Raw genomic sequence first — 18275 nt, 5'->3', positions numbered from 1 at the left:
GGATAGCACAGCTTCCATGAAGGATATGCATTTTCCTTCTCCTGTCTACCATATCTGCTGACAGTTCTGAGAATTGTGAGGACCACAAATGTACCCAACAACAAATCCAGATGTTGCTAAGGGCTTAATTCAGAGAACCAAAGAGAGAAAGCTGTTTTGCTTCTTCTCCTGGGCTCGGGTCAGACCCTGGCATGTGGAGGCATTTGCCCTGATGGGCCAGCATTTGGCCATAGTCTTGGCCAATGCCAATTCCAGTGCTTTTTGGCCCCAGGCCATCTCCATGGATTCAAGGTGACAGCTTTGCACCAGCTGCCCCTAGAGCTAGAGAATGAGAAAATAACAAGAATGATGATGAGACTAACAATAAAGATGAGAGCTATCAATTTTATTGGATGTTTAGTAAGCACACAGGAAATGTGCCAAATGTTTCACGCACACTTCATCCCCAAACTCTCCTATGGCCTTTAGTTTAGAAAGGCTGCTGATGTTTACCTCTTAAGAGAAAGCGCTGTGGAGTAATCAGGCATTGGCTTCACAGCTAAGACTTGAAGTCTTTCAGCTCTGTCTCCCAATTTGTGAAAAAGAGAGAATTCCCCTTGTTTTTTGGGTTACATGTCATGAAGAAAAATGATCCTTATGCATATGCTTTGGACTATCTTGTGGAAAAAAGCTAAATAAATTCTCAATTTATGTTTGTTACAGTTGTTGATATACTGCTCTCAATTCCTGTGTGCTGGGTGTATCTTATCGTGCTGCCTTCCATCATGTGAATTCTAAACCTTCAAATCAGCCTCTTTAAATGCTTTCAGCAACTCAACTCCTAACAAACAACAGGCCTGGAGGCAGTACATTTCTTGAGGGCAGAGGTTGTACCTTACTCATCTCTGAATTCCACATATTTGGCATAAAAGAAATAGTTGATAAATGTTATTTAAGGATAAAGGACCAAAGGGAAGGAAAGAGGGAAGGAAGAAGCCACAACCTTCTTTAGCGCTGTCTTCTCAACTAAAGTTAACACTTTTCCAATAAGCATCCGCTAAGCCCTGCAAGAAAAATTTGTTGTCTGCTTGATGTGACCTTAAAAATTGGGTGTCTGATGTAAATGTTGCCTTTACTGAGCAATAAATAGCACTCAGTAAAGTGTGACCCAAAGACTATTTCCCCAATGACGGCCATAGCCATTTGTCTCCTCTGTCCTGCGGATTCTTGGGAAAACAGAAATGCCCATGCTGATGCCATGGCAATGCCCTCTGTGGTCTCTGCCCCTCTGCATTGTAATAGTTGCCAGCCACTCAAATCCACATTTTTCCTGTCCAAAGCTGTAGATGCCAGAATGACAAGGCTTCTGGCCAAGGAAAAACAAAGGCTCAGCCTGATTTAGGACATGTTGAGGGTGAGAAAACTAAGAGAGGCCACACATCAAAAACCGGAAGCTGAAAAAGACAGCTGTTTGGAATCTTGATGAGCAATTCTCCACTTCCACAACATATAACAGTGGCTAGGACAGTAACAAGGGGCCTTAGGGTGGCTGGGACCCACCCCACAGAATATGAGTGGTCTGAAAGCCAAACCTCAAGAATGCTCCTCTCCAGAGGCTTTCAGCCCAGGAACTCAGAGAAAGGAAGCTTAGACTCTGGGGCTGAGCTGCTAATTCTTTTGCTACATCTAGCTTCTTCAGCCAGAAAGCACAATGCCCATGTGGTGCTTTTTGCCATGACCCCATGGGCAGCAAAGAGGGACGATGTCCTTTCTCTCCAACCATGCCAGTATCCCCCGCAAGGAGCAGCACTGTCACGGAGGCTGTAAGGGGAGACTGGAACCTGGGTGAGCCAGACTGGGCCCCAAGGTGAGGCCTCAGCATGTGTTCGGTCCATGGATTCATCATGCCAGTGCCTTCTGTATACAGGCATCATCGCAGGTGCTGCAGAGATAGGTGGCAACACACAGCACATCTACCCTCTGGGTTAATGATCTCTGCCATCACCTTGGGGCAGCAATTCATGTCCCAAGACTTTAGGGTTCATATCCCAGGCAGGCTGCATACTAACTTGCTGATCCATGCTTCCAATTTCCCTGTGTTCTCGGAGGTTTAAATTAAGGAGGTAATTTGAAAGACTGTACACAAAGTCTTTTCCTCTTCATAGTTTCCTAATTTCATGCCTGGTATTCTTCCTTCTAAATTCCACAGCCAAGAATGTCCACACATGCACATACCCGCACACACAGACCGCACCTCATCCTTAAAATTTAAGACATCTATTCCCTTTTTTTGGGGGGGGGGGTTGGTACTGGGGATCAAACTCAGGACCTTGGATTTATGAGCCAGGCAGCAGCACCACTGAGCTAAATCCCCGGACCCAGGTGATCTTTTTTTTTTTTTTTGGAAGACATTGACTCCCTACATCTTTTCCCCCTTATCCTCACAGCACCCAGCAGTGGGTATGTGCGGCACCCACAAGCATGAATGCAGACCTCCAACTATAGCCAGTGCAGCTGACCAAGAGCTCCAGCTGCTTCCTTTGAAATCTATCCTGCAGCACCAGGCTGGGCTTCCCATGCTCTGCTCCCAGGGGCCAGAGCTGATCCCAGAGGGACACGAGGCAGGTTACTCCCAGGAGACCCAGGGCTCCTCTGGCTTCAAAGATCCTTCCCAACAACCTCCCTTCCCTCACACCTTCAATCAAGGTCAGGCTCACACTTCATTCTCCCAGTCTGTTTCCCCTCATAGAGCCCTGGCACTTTGAATCCTATGTTGGTGTCTGCTTCTTGCAAGACCCTGACAAACAGAACTGTATCATGTATTAGTACGATGTGGAAGATGAAGTTCAGGGGACAAGCAGCTGTTTCAATGCCACACAGGAGGTGAACTGAGTGAGTGTAATGGCACACGCCTAGAATCCCACGATAATGGGAGGTTGAGGCAGGGGATCAGAAGTTTGAGGCCAGTCTGGAAAATGTAGTGAGACCCTGTTGCAAAATTTTAAAATGAATAAGTAAGTAAATAAGAAAGAAAGAAAGAAAGAAAGAAAGAAAGAAAGAAAGAAAGAAAGAAAGAAAGAGAGAGGCAGCTCTGTGCAAAGACCCTGGGTTCAATACCCAGTATGGGGCAAAGAGAAAAGCTGTGAAGCAGTATCAGTTCTGTATGACTCAGCTCCCATCCTTTGGAAAAGACAGCCTGGAGAGGGGTCCTGAGGGATTTTCTGGGAAGCAGTATGAATTTCCTCCTGATCCCAGCTCCCACAACTGACTAGGGCTGGGCAGAGAACAAAGCCCAGGTCTGCAGCACCTAAACCTCTGGTTCCTCCACCTGCTCGGGGGACAGGCGGCGCGATCCCAGCTACAGTGAAGCTCTGGAGCTCACCCCACATGCCTGCCCGCCTGCCACCCAGCCCTCTGGTCTTTCTTCATTCACAGCAGGTTTCTGCATTTAGTGTGTTCGGAGACAATCATTTCATAGAAGTTCATCCTCTCTGACTTGCAGCCAGGGAGACTGACAATTCCATGTCCCCCCAAACGTGAAGTTCAATGTAAAGCCACATTTATTTCTTCCTAGTGACCCTGGCCTCCTGAGACCCGACTGTCTTCAGATGAAACCAAATGGCCCTGTGTCCACCTCCAAATTTCCTGGGCCTGTCCCAGGCAGAGACTTCAGAGCTGCTTCCTCAATGCCAGGAAGAGCCTAAGGAAGGGCAGCCACCCCTCCATCCCTGCCAAAGGCCGAACATGCTCCCTTTCATATCGAGGTGGCTGGGGAGATGCCCAAACACCACCTCAGGGAAACCAATCAATGCCGTCTCAATGGCTGTAGCAGAAAACTGGAAGGGGATACAAACAGCTCTGCCGGCTAAAGGGCACTGAGAGGAGAGCAGAAGAAAATAGCTCCACTCCCTGTGTAGTCTCCAGAGTGACATAGGTGGGACAGCAAATTTGCACAGCCCTGCTCCATGCTTGCCAAGGCCACGTGGCCAGTGACACCCTTGGAACAGGCTCTCGTCTGTGTCATCCAAACCTCAGACTGATGTCTGTTTTAAGTCATCAACTAAGTCTCTCTCTCACTCTTGGCAACCAACAGAGCAATGGGCCAGAGACAGCAGCAGCAGAGATAGCAAAAGTGAGAAAGAATGAGTGGGGAGGCAGGAGGATCGTGAGTCTGAGCCCAGCCTGAGTGACTTAGAGAGACCTTGTCTCAAAAGAAAAGAATTTTAGAAGGGCAGAGTCACACCAGTCATCTGAACAGAGCTGGATTCTAGTTCAGGTTCACTATATTGTTTGCCAACATGGTGTCCCATGCTTTCAATGCACACGCACATGCACACTCACACGCATAAGCACACACACACATGCGCATGCACACACACAGGTGAAGTGGGTTTATAAACCAATACTTTGGGAGAGCACAGGACTTCTTTCTTCAACTGAGTCTCAGAAGAATTGAGAGGGCAAGAGAAAAGGGTGTATGGTTACTGAGGGCTGCCCCAAAGGCCAGGCCCTGTGCACCAATGATTTACATGCACTGTGCTATCTAATCCTCACAGGAACTGTAGAAAGCCAATACTACTACTGTGATTTACAGTGGTACCTCAGTTCACGAATTTAATTCTTTCCATGATTCTGTCACAGAATTCGTGAACTGCAGTACCACTGTATTGTTATTATTATTATTTCCATCCTATAGAAAAAGAAACTGAGTTCAGAATGTCAATGAAATTTTCCCATGGTCTCCCAGCTAATAATCCAAACCTGGATGTTAACCGTGTCAGTGTGACATAAGAGCTTGTGCTACCAACCGTGGCAATGCTTGATTCCCTATGTTTACTGAAACCTACTATGTAACCAGATGGTTTAACAGGTCCCTACCAGCTTGAATCACCAGTGGTACATGCGTGATTGTCCAAATGGGTGGCATGGGACAGTCCTATGGGGCGACATAAGCCACCCAATGGGATAGTCATGCATGTATGGCCCCCTTGTGAATGTATTAATCACACTACCTCATTGAGTTCTTGTAATAACTTTACAAACCATGTGCCTGAACCATTTCTGAGGGGTGGGAAATGGACTCAGGAAGGTGAATTTAATAAAGGTCTTAGAGATAGTAGGTAGAAAACTCAAGGCCTCCTCAGGGCCACACTCAGAGACGGCTGCAGCCATCCCTCATTTGGCCCAAGAAGGTGTAACTATACTAGAACAATGGTGAACACTGACTGAATATCTGCAACGTGCTAAGGACCATTTTGCCCGTATCATCTCATTTCATTGTTACCACAGATCTTTCAAGTGAGTAGCTTTACATCAGTTTTACAATGGGCAATCGAAGGCTCTGAAAGGCAGGGCCACACCAGTCATCTGAGTAGAGCTGGTTTCTTACCCAGGTCTGCCATATTGCCTGCTAACATGTTGTCCCAAAGAAGACCGTATTAACCCAATCTTCACCTTTCCACTCCATTAAAACATGCCTTTTGGGTGAAGAAACTCTTTAAGGCATGCTGTTAAGCAGCAAAGGAAATTTCAGGATTTCAAGATCCCCTAAAAGAACCTTCTAGAAGTTATAACCAGTGTGGGTCAGACGTCCAGCCACCTTTCCCTCCAAGTGAACTTCCTCAGGCCAAGTCCCCCCGCCAGTCTGCCTTGGCCTTCTTGGGAAACGTCTCCATCCTTCCAAGTCAGTGAGATTCCAGCCATGGCCTGACCTCAGCCTCAGCCTGGCCCATTCCCTGTCGCCAGGAAGCCAGTCCTTGTTTTTCCTCCCATGGTGATGGATACAACCTGTCAGGAAAGCTGGGAATATTTTTAGCTCCTAACTGATTTTTATCTAAATTTAACTTTGGGCCACAGCACAGGAACAGCAGATGTACAGTACACACGGAGGGCAGCCAGCATTTTCATGGCCACACATCAGAACAGAGGCTTGGTATTCCTCACACGCCCTGGCTCTGCCTCAGGCAAAAATGAGGCCAACAGCTCTTCTGGAAAAGGATCTGACCTTCCGTACCAGAGCCGGTGGACTGGAGAGTTAGAGAGAATCTCAGAGGTTATCCAACTTCTCCATTTGGCAAATGGGGAAACTAAGGCCCAGCAAGTTTAAGTGACTTGAGCCACAAGGCTTAGCCTTGATTTTTTCCATGACACCACATTTCCCTACATTGAACATGGTGTACCAATCAGATGGGACATCTGAGGAGGGCCATAACTTTATTCTATGATTCATAAAATCAAGGGTGCTGTGTCACGAAGCTCACGTCTATTGAACTCTTATCTCTAGTAAGGAGCAACAATTGTCTGGTTCAGCATATTTAATACGCCCTGGAAAGTGGACTTTTCCCAAGGTTTACAGTCTAAAAAAAGGTCCAACTAAACAATGTAGTGAGTCGTTCACTCCGGCTAGCATGTAGGCTCTCAGACAGCAGTGGAGTACCAGTTTGATTCACCTTGATAAATATTTATTAAATGGCAGAATGAATGAAACAAAGAATAAATATGAGGGCTTCTGTGTATTCATTTTGTATCCTGCTACTTTGCTGAATTTGTGTATTAGTTCTAGGAGTCATTTGGTGGAGCTTTTTGGGGAGTCCTCTATGTAAAGGATCGTGTCATCTGTGAATAAGGACAGTTTGATAATTTTCCTTTTCTATACATATACCATTTTATGTCTTGCCCTTGCCTGGTTGCTCTGGCTAAACGTTCAAGTACTATGACAAACAGGAGCAGTGACAGTGGGTACCATGTCTTGCTCCTGATTGTAGTGGAAATGCTTCCAGTTTTTCCTCATGTATTATGTATGACATTGGCAGTGAGTTTGTCATAAATGGCTTTTATCAATTTGAAATAATGCCCTTCTACACCTATTTTTATTTGGGCCTTAACTGACTGCTGCTAGGAAGAGGAAAGCAGAACCACAAACAAAATAACATGTGATTAGCTTTTCCCTTCACATCCACCCGGGTGTGTGGCAATGCTATCTTTTAGGATAATTAGTTAAAAGGTTTTTACACAGTCAAGCAATGAAAGGCAGCTCGAGGTCCCCAGATGGCCACTGTCACCTACTCAGAGAGCTCGACTGTAAGAATGAAGATGGAGTTAAAAAGAAAAGAAAACAGGAGAGAGCTAGAGATGAGAAGCAGCATAAAAGCATAGTGTCACAGCTGAAGGGGTCATGGGGTCCCCAGCACCAGGCAGAGACCAAGGCTTCTCCTCTGAGCCAGGGTTTGGGAAAGTAGGACAGGGCGCCAATCAGCAAGGCAGGACAGACTGCGGCTTCACTTCTGTTCCACTCCTCACTTCAGTAACTTTGCGTTGGAAGAGGCCGCTGTTGCTCGTTTATTTAAACTGAGGAATCACCATTCTCACCCAGACGCAACTGAATGAATTACTACATTCTGAGGCTCTGATGGTGTCAGGTGTCTCCAGCCCCACACTGGAACATATTTATTTTCACAAGTGGATCCCTAAATATATAAACAGAAAAGCTTGTTATCTGTGTATATTTGAAGGGACATGATATGGGGAGTGGGGTGAAGAAAAAGGAGAGGAAAAAAAGCAAGATTTGTAGAAAAGAAATCCAAATACAGTTTTATTTATTAGCTGCCCATTATGTGATCAGCACTGTGAAGAATTTGCAGGGAGGGGGTTTGAAAAGCAATGGGTAAAAGAAAGGAGCTGAGACTCAAACAATAAATAGAAGTTTTGATTTCACAGAACTGTAATGTAGGGAGATAAGATAAACACAATGAAACACTCACATATAAAATAAATATAGTACTTCTTCAAACATACTAAAGCATTAGTGAATTGGTCTTACAAACTGTGTGGTTCCGAGAGTCCCAAGGAAGTTAGTTGTGTGGAGGGCAGGAGGGCAGGTTAGCCAGGGTAGGCTTCCTGGGGTAGGACGCACAGGGAGGAAGGCTCAGGCTGGTGAGAGCTGCAGGAAACAATGGGCACTGGCAGGACAGTGTGCTCCCCTCCACAGCCACGGGCATTTCTGTATTTCACAGGGTGCTAGCAGGCCACCGGAAATGGAGTGAAGACAATGGTCCGCAGGTGTGTCTAACTGTTTATGAATCCCCAGTTCATGAACAAAACCCTGGCTGGACCTGCCCCTCCACAGCTGCTTCACACACGCTGCCTCCAGCAATCATTGCTATAATCTGAAGACGGTTCTGTTTCCACCTCACAGGTGAACAGTTGAGGCTTACAGAGATTCAGTGTCACAGTGAGAATTACAGACAAAGTACTGCTCTATGACCAGCCTTGCACAGCTCTATTCCTTCTACTCAATCTCACTGCTGGATGAGTTTCACGCAGTCCATCAATCAACTCCCATTCTTTTTCCCTGCCACTGCATCTCAGCCACAACTGGAATGCAACCAGAAAATCACTCCTCATTCACATTATAATTTTCCACTTTTGCATCACTACCACCACCACCACCACCATCACCACTGTCGTCATTATCACCGTCATCATCACTAACACCTTCACCATCAGCATAACTGTCACCGTCACGCCCATCATCATTACCACAATTATCATCATCACCACTGTCATAATCATCACCTCCACTTTCACCATCCACATACTTGTTACTGAATCCCCAGGTCACGAACAGAACCCTCAGACCACCATCCTCATCACCACCATCACCACCAATGCCATCATCATCATCATCATCATCATCATCATCATCATCACCATCACCACCACCATTGGCGTAATTATCACCATCATCATCACAACCATCATAATCACCACCATCACCATCACCATTATATCATCACCTATCATTTATTGAGTGTTCCCTCTGGACCAGGTACTGACATTAGCTCTAGACAGGTCTTCACTCACTGAATCCTCACAACTGCTCGGTAGGATACACCCTATTTATTATTTTTACTTTGCAGATGAGGAAACTTCAGAAGTTGGAGAAGTTTAATCACATTAGTGCTGAGTCTGGTTTCAAACCTCATCTTTCCTTCTTCCATACCACCCCCTCCAACTGACTAAATTCTAGCTTTGCAGAGAAGTTACAAAGGATTATTAAGCAGATATTCTTGCTCTTCTAGAATGCAACATTTATTACAGGGGTGGAAACTGTCAGAGGATTTGCCGTAATGTATTTCACATGCATATCATTAGAATTTCTCAAGGGTGAGAGGAAAAAGATTCTCAGTAAAAATATTTCTTTCTTTCTGGCTTTGATAACATCATAAACCATTCTGCCTAGAGTTTAGATATTCTCTTGTTTAATTAGTGTGATACTCAGAAGTCAAATGAGCTCTAATTTAGCATTTTCTCTGACTTCTCTCTGATCTGGCCTTGGCATTTAACCACCTGAGCCCCAACTACAGAAAGTTTGAAAAATCCCTGTGATGTCCTTATTTCTAGCCCATTGTGCAGGTGTGGAAATTGGGGTTTGTAGCAATCCTGAGTCATGTGACCTTGTGTCCTCGAGTTCCGAGGAGGACTGCGACTTCCAACCTATCACACTTTGAATGCCCTTAGAGCTTTCTGTGGATCTCTCTGCATACTTTTCTTCCTTACACTTGACTCTGAATTCTGAGAAGACAAAATTGGTTTCTCAGCCATTCTATCACTAGTGCCAGCCTCTAGACTGGCTGGTATCGGGGGTCCTCAATTGAATGAGTAATGAAGATAAAATTGAGGGTCTTGAAACCACAGGGAAAGGAGGAGATTACACTAGAGGTTAAAGATAAATGTCTCATTCTTCTGGATGAAAGAACCAAGTACTGCACATGCATGAAGAATCTGTTGTAATACTGTATATAATAAAACCTGGAAATAATCTTCATTTTCAGTACAGTAACTTGAATGGGGTTACACATATAAGTTGCCGTATACTACTACCACGAGATACCATAAAACTATATAAAAGGGGTGCAAGCATGGCAAAGGGGGTGAACACTTGCTGGTGAGAGGTCACAAAAAGAAATCTTAGCTACAACAATTATTTGCAGCCCTCCAAAGGGCCACAATATATAAACAGATACACAGTATATCTGTGGTATTAAAATCTCATGGTGGCATTACAGAGACTCCTTAAGGGAGAATAATGACAAGAAGGTTGAGAAACACTGCTATCATAGAACTATTCCACAATATGGATAGATGTTAAAGATGAGTGCTACATGCAAAACTGCAGGTTCTAGGAGTATGACACCACTTTTGTAAAACACACACATGAACACAATCTATACACATAATTTTAGTATCATTCTTTGAGTAGGGGTTACAGATTATTTCTATTTTTTCTTGCTTATCTTCTTTTTTTAAGTTCCTGTAACAAATGTATTCCTTATGAGGAAAAGGCTCTGTGTGTGTTTCTATGAGACAGACTGCTGGGTAATCCAGGGCACTCCAGAGGAACACACAGGCAGCCTTGATTTAAGCTGCTTCCTCCTTTCCTTCCCATGAGCTGGTTTTTCTCTTGCCATTCTGCCACACACATTCAATTTAATAGTGGGCTCTGCTGTGACAACTGTCACTTTCTGCTTAGCAGAGTGGGCATGATGTCTTGCTAACTGCATCCCTGCACTGAGCTCCAATTCAGTCCCTCACTGGCGGGCAGAATAAGCCCATCTGGTTTCCGCCTGGCCTCACAGGGCCTGGCTGGCTCCTCCTCCTTTCCTAAGACACCATCACTTGTCTATTTCTTGGGCTTCCTCTGGCCACAGGCAAGCCTGGATTCCTCTCCCATGCCATAATCCTTAGGTCTTTATGGCAGTGGCCAGGAAATGGCTCCCCAGCTGTTGGTGCCTTCTTGGACAGCCCTCCCTTCATGTGTGCGGGGAGCTGGTTCCAGGCAGCCCTGTGCTCACCCAAATCCTTGGATGCCCAAGTACCTTATGTAAAATGGCACAGTATTTGCATGTAGCTTACACAATCCTCCTGTATGCTTTAAATCATCTCTAAATGACTAATAATGCCTATTACAAAGCAAATATTATTTGCACGTAAAAGTACTGGTTGTACTCTATTGTTTGGGGGAATAATGACAAGAAAAAAAAAACTCTGTACACGTTCATATAGATACAATTCTTTTCCTGGATACATATATGTATATATATTTTTTGGCACTGGGGATCAAACTCAGGACCTTGTGCTTGTGAGGCAGCTGCAGCGCCACTGAGCTAAATCCCCGGCGTTTTCCTGGACATTTTGATCCAAGTTATTAGAGTCCACAGATGTGGTACTCACAACTACAGAGGTACCCGGTACAGCCACTGTGTGCAAGCCTCTCAGTAGTCTCCTCACATGCTGGATCAGGATGAGGCTGTGTCACCAATAGAGAATGACGAAGGCGACCCTGTGGGAAGGAGCCAAGGCTGGTGAGCCAAGCCAGCACTGGTGAGCAGGCCACTGTCAGTGAACCCTCCAGCACCAGCCAGCACCTGCCTGCTACCTCCAGAGACCAAACCAGAACCACCCAGCCAGGCCACTCCCAAATCCCTGAAACTCTGCAGGATAAGTAAATATTCATTGTTGTTTTAAGCCACTAAATTTTGGGATAATCTGCAACAACGAAGAACTAATGCATTTGTGTTTTTAGAATTCTACTAGCCAATCCCATAGGAAACAAACCAATTTTAAACAGGAAGATGTCACCAAGGTTGAACAAGCCTTACTTTTCCCTACCCTCTTTTCTTTGTGTTTCTTTGTATTTGTTTGTTATTGTTTTTTGATTGGTTTGTGTTTTGAGATAAACACAAACTATGTAATTTAGATTGAAATGAACTCACTATGTAGCCCAGGCTGACCTAGAACATACAGCTGAGGCTCCTGCCTCAGCCTCCCAAGTGCTGGGACTACAGGCATGTGCCACCACGCCTGGCTTTCTGGATGGTTCTGATAACCAAACCAAGTAGGCTCCACTAAGGGCTGAGTTTGTCAGGTCCGCCCAACTATAGTCTCAGCCTAATGGTCTTGTGACCTCACGGAAACCCTCTGTCCTGGCCAATGAGTCAGAAGGCACAAACCAGGAGATGAAGGGTGCACTTCCTCAGCATTCCTAAAAAGTCACCAAGCCCTTCTAGGCTGAATTGCACAACACTGTGTAACCTGCAACGGGTTTGATAAATACCATGATTAGGTCCATTTTAATGTACTCTGAGCTTGTTTTCAACTTAATTTGACCCATATTAAGAGAAAAAAATCTGTTATCATTTTACTGTGTTTAAAATTTGCCCTTTAGTTTTTTGGGGGTTTTTTTTGATAGTGGGGATCGAATTCGGGACCTTGCGCTTGCAAGGCAGGCAGCAGAACCACTGAGCTAAATCCCCAGCCCTGCCCTTTAGTTTTTAATGGTCTTTATTATTTGCAATCATTGACTTTGGTTTTTATTTGGTTTAGCTGCTTTTCAGGGATTTAAAAAAGTAAAAAAAATTGTCTACATTAAATTGACTATAATAATTTAAGATTCCTTTAAACTTTGCTCACATTAGCCCATTTGTTGTTTTAACAGGTTTTAAATTGTTTCAGCTGCTTTTCAGTTAAATCGTTTAACTTAAAAAAAATTACTGTCTGATGTTAGAACATTTCAAGAATGGAATGGTGATTATTTCAGCATCGTTACAATCACAACTGCTTTTAATATTTTAATAACTTATTTAGTTCTATTCTTGGATTATGATTTCAAAATGCTGCAAGGAGGGAAAACAATTTGAAGAGACTATATTAGGCTTATGTTTTCCTAACGAGGCTGAAAAGAAAGTTTAAAGAGGAGAATACGGGAAGACTGAAGATCTTGGTCCTATCTCTGACTATTTCAGTCACATGACAATGATAGGCTTAATGTCCCAGCACTGAGCCCAAGTCAGAACTCTCCAAGACTTAGTTTACACACCTGTAAAATGAACATGGTATTCATATATTTAGGGTCCACTTTAGAAGACAACAGGGCAGCATTAGGACAGTGGTTCTACTCTCTATAATGGACTAATGCCTTGGTTTGATGTGGTAAAGTTTCTTTTCAAAAGAAGTTTTATCTTACCGTAGTACATGGATACCTGACATCACTTTCCACCAATCAAAAGTCACTCTGATATAAATACAAAAGAAAGCAAAGGAGCACTATTCTATTGCCTAAGCACATTGAAGGTGAGCTCAGTTTAAGGATAAAAGATGTAGGGTTGGGGATGTAGCTCAGTGGTACAGCATTTGCCTAGTATGTGGGAGGTTCTGGGCTCCAACCCTAGCATTGGCCCCTGAAAAAAATAAAGATGTAACTACCACAACATTTTCTTTGATGTTAAAGAAAAAAGAAGCAGTTTAGGATTGAAGTAAAAGGGAAAGAAGTGACTTTTTCCCTTCAGGCTTTAGTGGTTCATATACAGTCTACCTATAACCAAGGGGTGGACAGCGTGAGTCCCACACTTTCTGGGAAGCAGACATAAGATGAGGTAGTGATGATGTAGAAAAGCTCTGTCACATTCCAGGCACAGGTATCCTGAGGCTACTCAGATCTTCTCTTTTATGTGTCATCCAAAGTGGACCACAGTCCAATGTAAACCACATTACATTAGAAGGCCAAAATGTGAGCTGACCTACTTTAAATCTTAGTGACATCAGGATCTCCCAGGAGGAGGAATTGATTTGTGACACAGAGAGGAGTCCACCTTGCTGGATAGCAGTGTCCCCATGAGAAGGAAAAAAGGGAATAGCTTGGGGGAGACAAGTTGTTGCAATGCAGCAATGCTCAACAATGCTTTAAAAAAATTTAACTTTTGACACCTCCTAGCACAGAAGAGGCTTCTGGGTCAATGTGCCACAGATCCCAGCACAGAGGAGGCTTCCGGGTCCGGGTGCACAGCTCCCAGAGCAATCGAGGCTTCTGGGTCGGCATGCCACAGCTCCCAGAGCAGATAAGTCTTCCGGGTCAACGTGCCACAGCTCCCAGTGCAGACTAGAAGGCTTCCAGGCCAACCAACCACTACTCCCAGCACAGAGGAGGTGAGCTGCGCGGGCACCGGCAGCAATCCCCCCTCCTCCCCGGTTGAAATGAGAAGACACATAAACAAGTCTCAGAACCAGACTTCCAGATTACTTACAGCAACCCCAAAGGGAAATGAGATGGAACACTCTGATACTTAGCCACCTTGACTCCCTGAACTAGCAATGAAAGAGGATCTGCAAAAAATGAAATCAGAAATAATTTCTCACATAACAGCAGAGATTGTGCCCATAGTGCAAGACATGATTAATAAATCTAGAGGGGACACAGATAAAAAAAGAGGAGCTGAGGAACATAATGGAATCCTAACATAGGAAACAAATGGAATCCATAAAACAGATGCAAACAGATATCCAGGAGATTAAAAACTCCACTGAAAGTCAATGCAGCGGAATGAGCCAATGTGAGGACAGAATTTCAGATATAGAAGATAAGATTGCAATTAGTGACCAGGAAAAGAAAAATTGCTTTAAAATTCTCAGGGACCATGAGAAATCAACCCAGCAGCTGCTAGACGATGCAAAGAAGAATAATATAAGACTGACTGGAGTCAATGAAGAAAGGGGAGAGAGTGCAGACGACATGAAAAAAACTGTTCACAGAAGTGATGGCAGAAAACTTCCCAAGCAGGGGAAAAGAACTTGACACACAGATAAGTGAAGCATAAAGGACTACAACTAGCCTTGATTAAAAAAAAAATGTGCACATGGGCATATAATTATTAAGATTCCAGAAACCCAACAGAAGAACAAAGTTCTACAAGGAGTTTGAGAAAAGAAATGAATCACATACAAAGGAAAGCCCATCAGAATCACAGCAGAATTCTCAATGCAAACCCTCAAGGCAAGAAGAGGTTGGAGTGACGTATTGCAACCCCAAAAGGTAAACAGCCTCCAACCCAGATTGATGTACCCTGCAAAACTATCTTTCAAAATTGAAATAAGATACTTTGATGACAAAGAGCCCATCAGAAACTTCATGAATACCAAACCAACACTCCAAAAAATTTTAGACAATATCCTAGGAAAAGACAATGTGGATCACAACCCCAGGAAGCCCAGCAGAATGAATCCACCAGGCACAGCAAGAAATTAAAAGCAAAGCGGGAGAACCCAATAAAAAGAAAAAGTCATGACAATGATAACTCAATATGTATCAGTTATAACCATCAATGTTACTGGTCTCAACTCACCAATCAAAAGAAAAAGACTGGCAGAATGGGTCAAGAAGCAAGATCCAACAATATGCTGCATACAAGAAACACACTTAATTCAAAAGGAAACTCATAGGCTGAAAAGGGTGGGAAAAAATACTCCATGCGACAGGAACCAAAAAAAAGCAGGAGTAGCTATCCTCTCTGCAGACCAAGTGGGTTTCAAACCCACACTGATTAAGAGAGACAAAGAAGGACACTATATCCTTGTAAAGGGAACAATCCAAGAGGAAGAGATGACAATCATAAATATCTATGCACCAAACACTAGTGCACCCAACTATATAAGACAAATACTAACGGATATGAAAAATCATATAAGCACTAATACAATAGTACTGGGGGATGTCAAAACCCCGTTGTCACAAATAGATAGGTCAAATAGACAAAAAACAAGCAACAAAATACCAGAACTCAATCGAACTCTTGAACAAATGAACTTAACAGATGTTTACAGAGTGTTCCACCCCACAAAATCAGAATACACATTCTTTTCAGCTGCACACGTGTCGTTCTCCAAAATAGACCACATACTCGCTCATAGAACATATTTAGGTCAGTGCAAAGGAACTGCTGTTATCATCTGTATATTATCAGATCATAGTGCGATGGAATTGGAGATCAATAGCAAAAGAAACCACAAAAATTTCATAAACACATGGAAACTGAACAACACACTTCTGAATAACCAATGGGTCACAGAGGAAATTAAAGAAGAAATCAGACAGTTCCTTCAATTAAATGACAATGACAATACAACATATCAGAATCTATGGGACACAATGAAAGCAGTCTTAGGAGGGAAATTCATAGCAGTGATTACTCATATTAGGAAAACAGAGTGAGCCCAATTAAACAACCTGATGCTGAACCTCAAGCTTCTAGAAAAAGAAGAATACAAAGCTCATAGAAAGGAGGAAATTATAAAGATCAGGGAAGAAATCAATGCAATGGAGACTAAGAGAATGATACAAAAAATCAATAAAGCCAAGAGTTGGTTCTATGTAAGAATAAACAAAATTGACAAACCCTTAGCCAACCTTATCAGAAAAAGGAAAGAAAAGGCCCAAAACCATGCTATTAGGAATGAAAAGGATGAAATTACAGTGAACCCAGTAGAAATCCAGAGGATCATCATTACCTACTTCGAGAACCTATATGCCAATAAGATGGAAAACACAGAAGAATGGACAGATTCTTAGATACATATGAATTACCAAAGTTGAACGAAGAAGACCTAAAAATTCTAAACAACCCAATATCAATCAATGAAATTGAAAATGTAATTAAAAACTTACCAACTAAGAAAAGCCCAGGGCCTGATGGCTTCACTGTTGAACTTTACAAGACATTTAGAGAGGAAGTAGTACCACTACTGTTTGAACTCTTCAATGAAATTGAAAGGGAAGCAATACTCTCAAATTCATTCCTGGAAGCAAGCATCATCTTGATCCCCAAAGCAGAGAAAGACCCAATGGAAAAAGAGAACTATAGGCCAATCTCACTAATGAACATAGATGCAAAAATCCTTAATAAGATACTGGCAAATAGAATGCAGAAGATCATCAAGAAGATCATACACCCTGACCAAGTGAAATTCATCCCAGGGATGCAAGGATGGTTCAACATACGCAAATCAAAAAATGTCATACATTGTATCAATAGAGCCAAGGACAAAAACCGTATGATCCTCTCAATAGATGCAGAAAAGCATTTGACAAAATCCAACATGCTTTTATGATAAAAACCCTACAAAAAATTGGACTAGATGGTCTCTACCTCAATCTGATAAAAGCCATCTATGAAAATCTAACAGCCAATATCATACTAAATGGTCAAAACCTGAAATCCTTCACACTAAAATCAGGAACAAGACAAGGATGTCCACTATCACCACTCCTGTTCAATATAGTTTTGGAAACATTAGCCACAGCAATTAGAAAAGAGAAAGAAATAAAAGGAATAAAGATAGGAAATGAAGAATTCAAATTGTCATTATTTGCAGATGACAAGGTACTCTGCATAGAAGACCCCAAGAACTCCACCAAAAGTCTTCTAGACTTAGTAACCAAATGCAGTAAAGTAGCTGGATGCAAGGTCAACACACAAAAATCAATAGCTTTCCTCTACATGAACAACAGACTCACTGAGAGAGAAATAGGGCAAACAATTCCTTTCACAATAGCATCCAAAAAACGGAAATACCTAGGAATCAACCTAACAAAAGAAATCAAAGACCTCTTCTCTGAAAACTATAGCACTCTGAAAAGAGAGATAGAACAGGATATCAGAAAATGGAAAGACATCCCTTGCTCCTGGGTAGGAAGGATCAACATAGTGAAAATGGCCATACTTACAAAACTGCTATGTAGATTCAATGCAATCCCAATTGAAATCCCAGTAGCATACTTCACGGACCTTGAGAAAACAATCCAAAAATTCATTTGGAACAAGAAGAGACCCAGAACAGCAAAAGCAATTCTAGGTAACAGAGACATGGCAAGGGGTATCACAACTCCCAACTTGAAACTATACTTCAAAGCTACTGTGATAAAAACAGCATGGTACTGGCAAAGAAACAGACCTGAGGACCAGTGGAACAGACTAGAAGATGCAGAAACAACTCCAGACACACTCAGCAACCTCATCTTTGACAAAAGAGCCAAATGCTCTCACTGGAGCAAAGATACCCTCTTTAATAAATGATGCTGGAGAAATTGGGTTTTAACCTTCCAAAGACTAAAACTAGACCTATATCTCTCTCCATGCACTAAATTAAAATTGAAATGGATTAAAGATCTAAATATTAAAACAGAAACACTAAACTGGCTGGAATAGAGGTTAGGTAGAACTCTTGAAGACATTGGTGTAGGAAAAGATTTTATGAACAAAACCTCAGTTGCCCGTGAACTAGCACAAACAATCTACAAGTGGGATCTCTTCGTTCTAAAAAGCTTCTGCACAGCAAGAGAAACCACCAGCAGTGTGAAGAGACAACCCACAACGTGGGACAAAATTTTCACCAGTGGTCCCTCAGACAAAGGTCTACTATCTCGAATCTATTAAGAACTTTAAAAAATCAGACCTCCCAAATTTAAA

The 18275-nt window shown here is 43.0% G+C and overlaps 1 protein-coding gene across 4 annotated transcripts in view; it reads right to left on the bottom strand.

Moving 5' to 3' along the window:
• Positions 1 to 18275, bottom strand: part of Thsd4 (thrombospondin type 1 domain containing 4) — a 576439-nt gene that overhangs the window by 384031 nt on the left and 174133 nt on the right. Inside the window, exon 6 of one of the 4 annotated variants that reach the window (XM_087199197.1) lies at positions 11212 to 11320. The exons of the other annotated variants lie outside the window; for them this stretch is intronic. Within the exon in view, the coding sequence (XP_087055323.1) occupies positions 11212 to 11320 (109 nt within the window). The remainder of the gene's footprint in view (positions 1 to 11211; positions 11321 to 18275) is intronic. 4 annotated transcript variants of the gene reach the window in all.

The sequence above is a fragment of the Heterocephalus glaber genome, unplaced genomic scaffold (assembly GCF_053883595.1).
Source record: "Heterocephalus glaber isolate CG9 unplaced genomic scaffold, H.glaber_assembly_v1.0 deba00001689, whole genome shotgun sequence".
NCBI classification, from domain to species: Eukaryota; Metazoa; Chordata; class Mammalia; order Rodentia; family Bathyergidae; genus Heterocephalus; species Heterocephalus glaber.
This window is presented reverse-complemented; position numbering and strand designations above follow the sequence as displayed.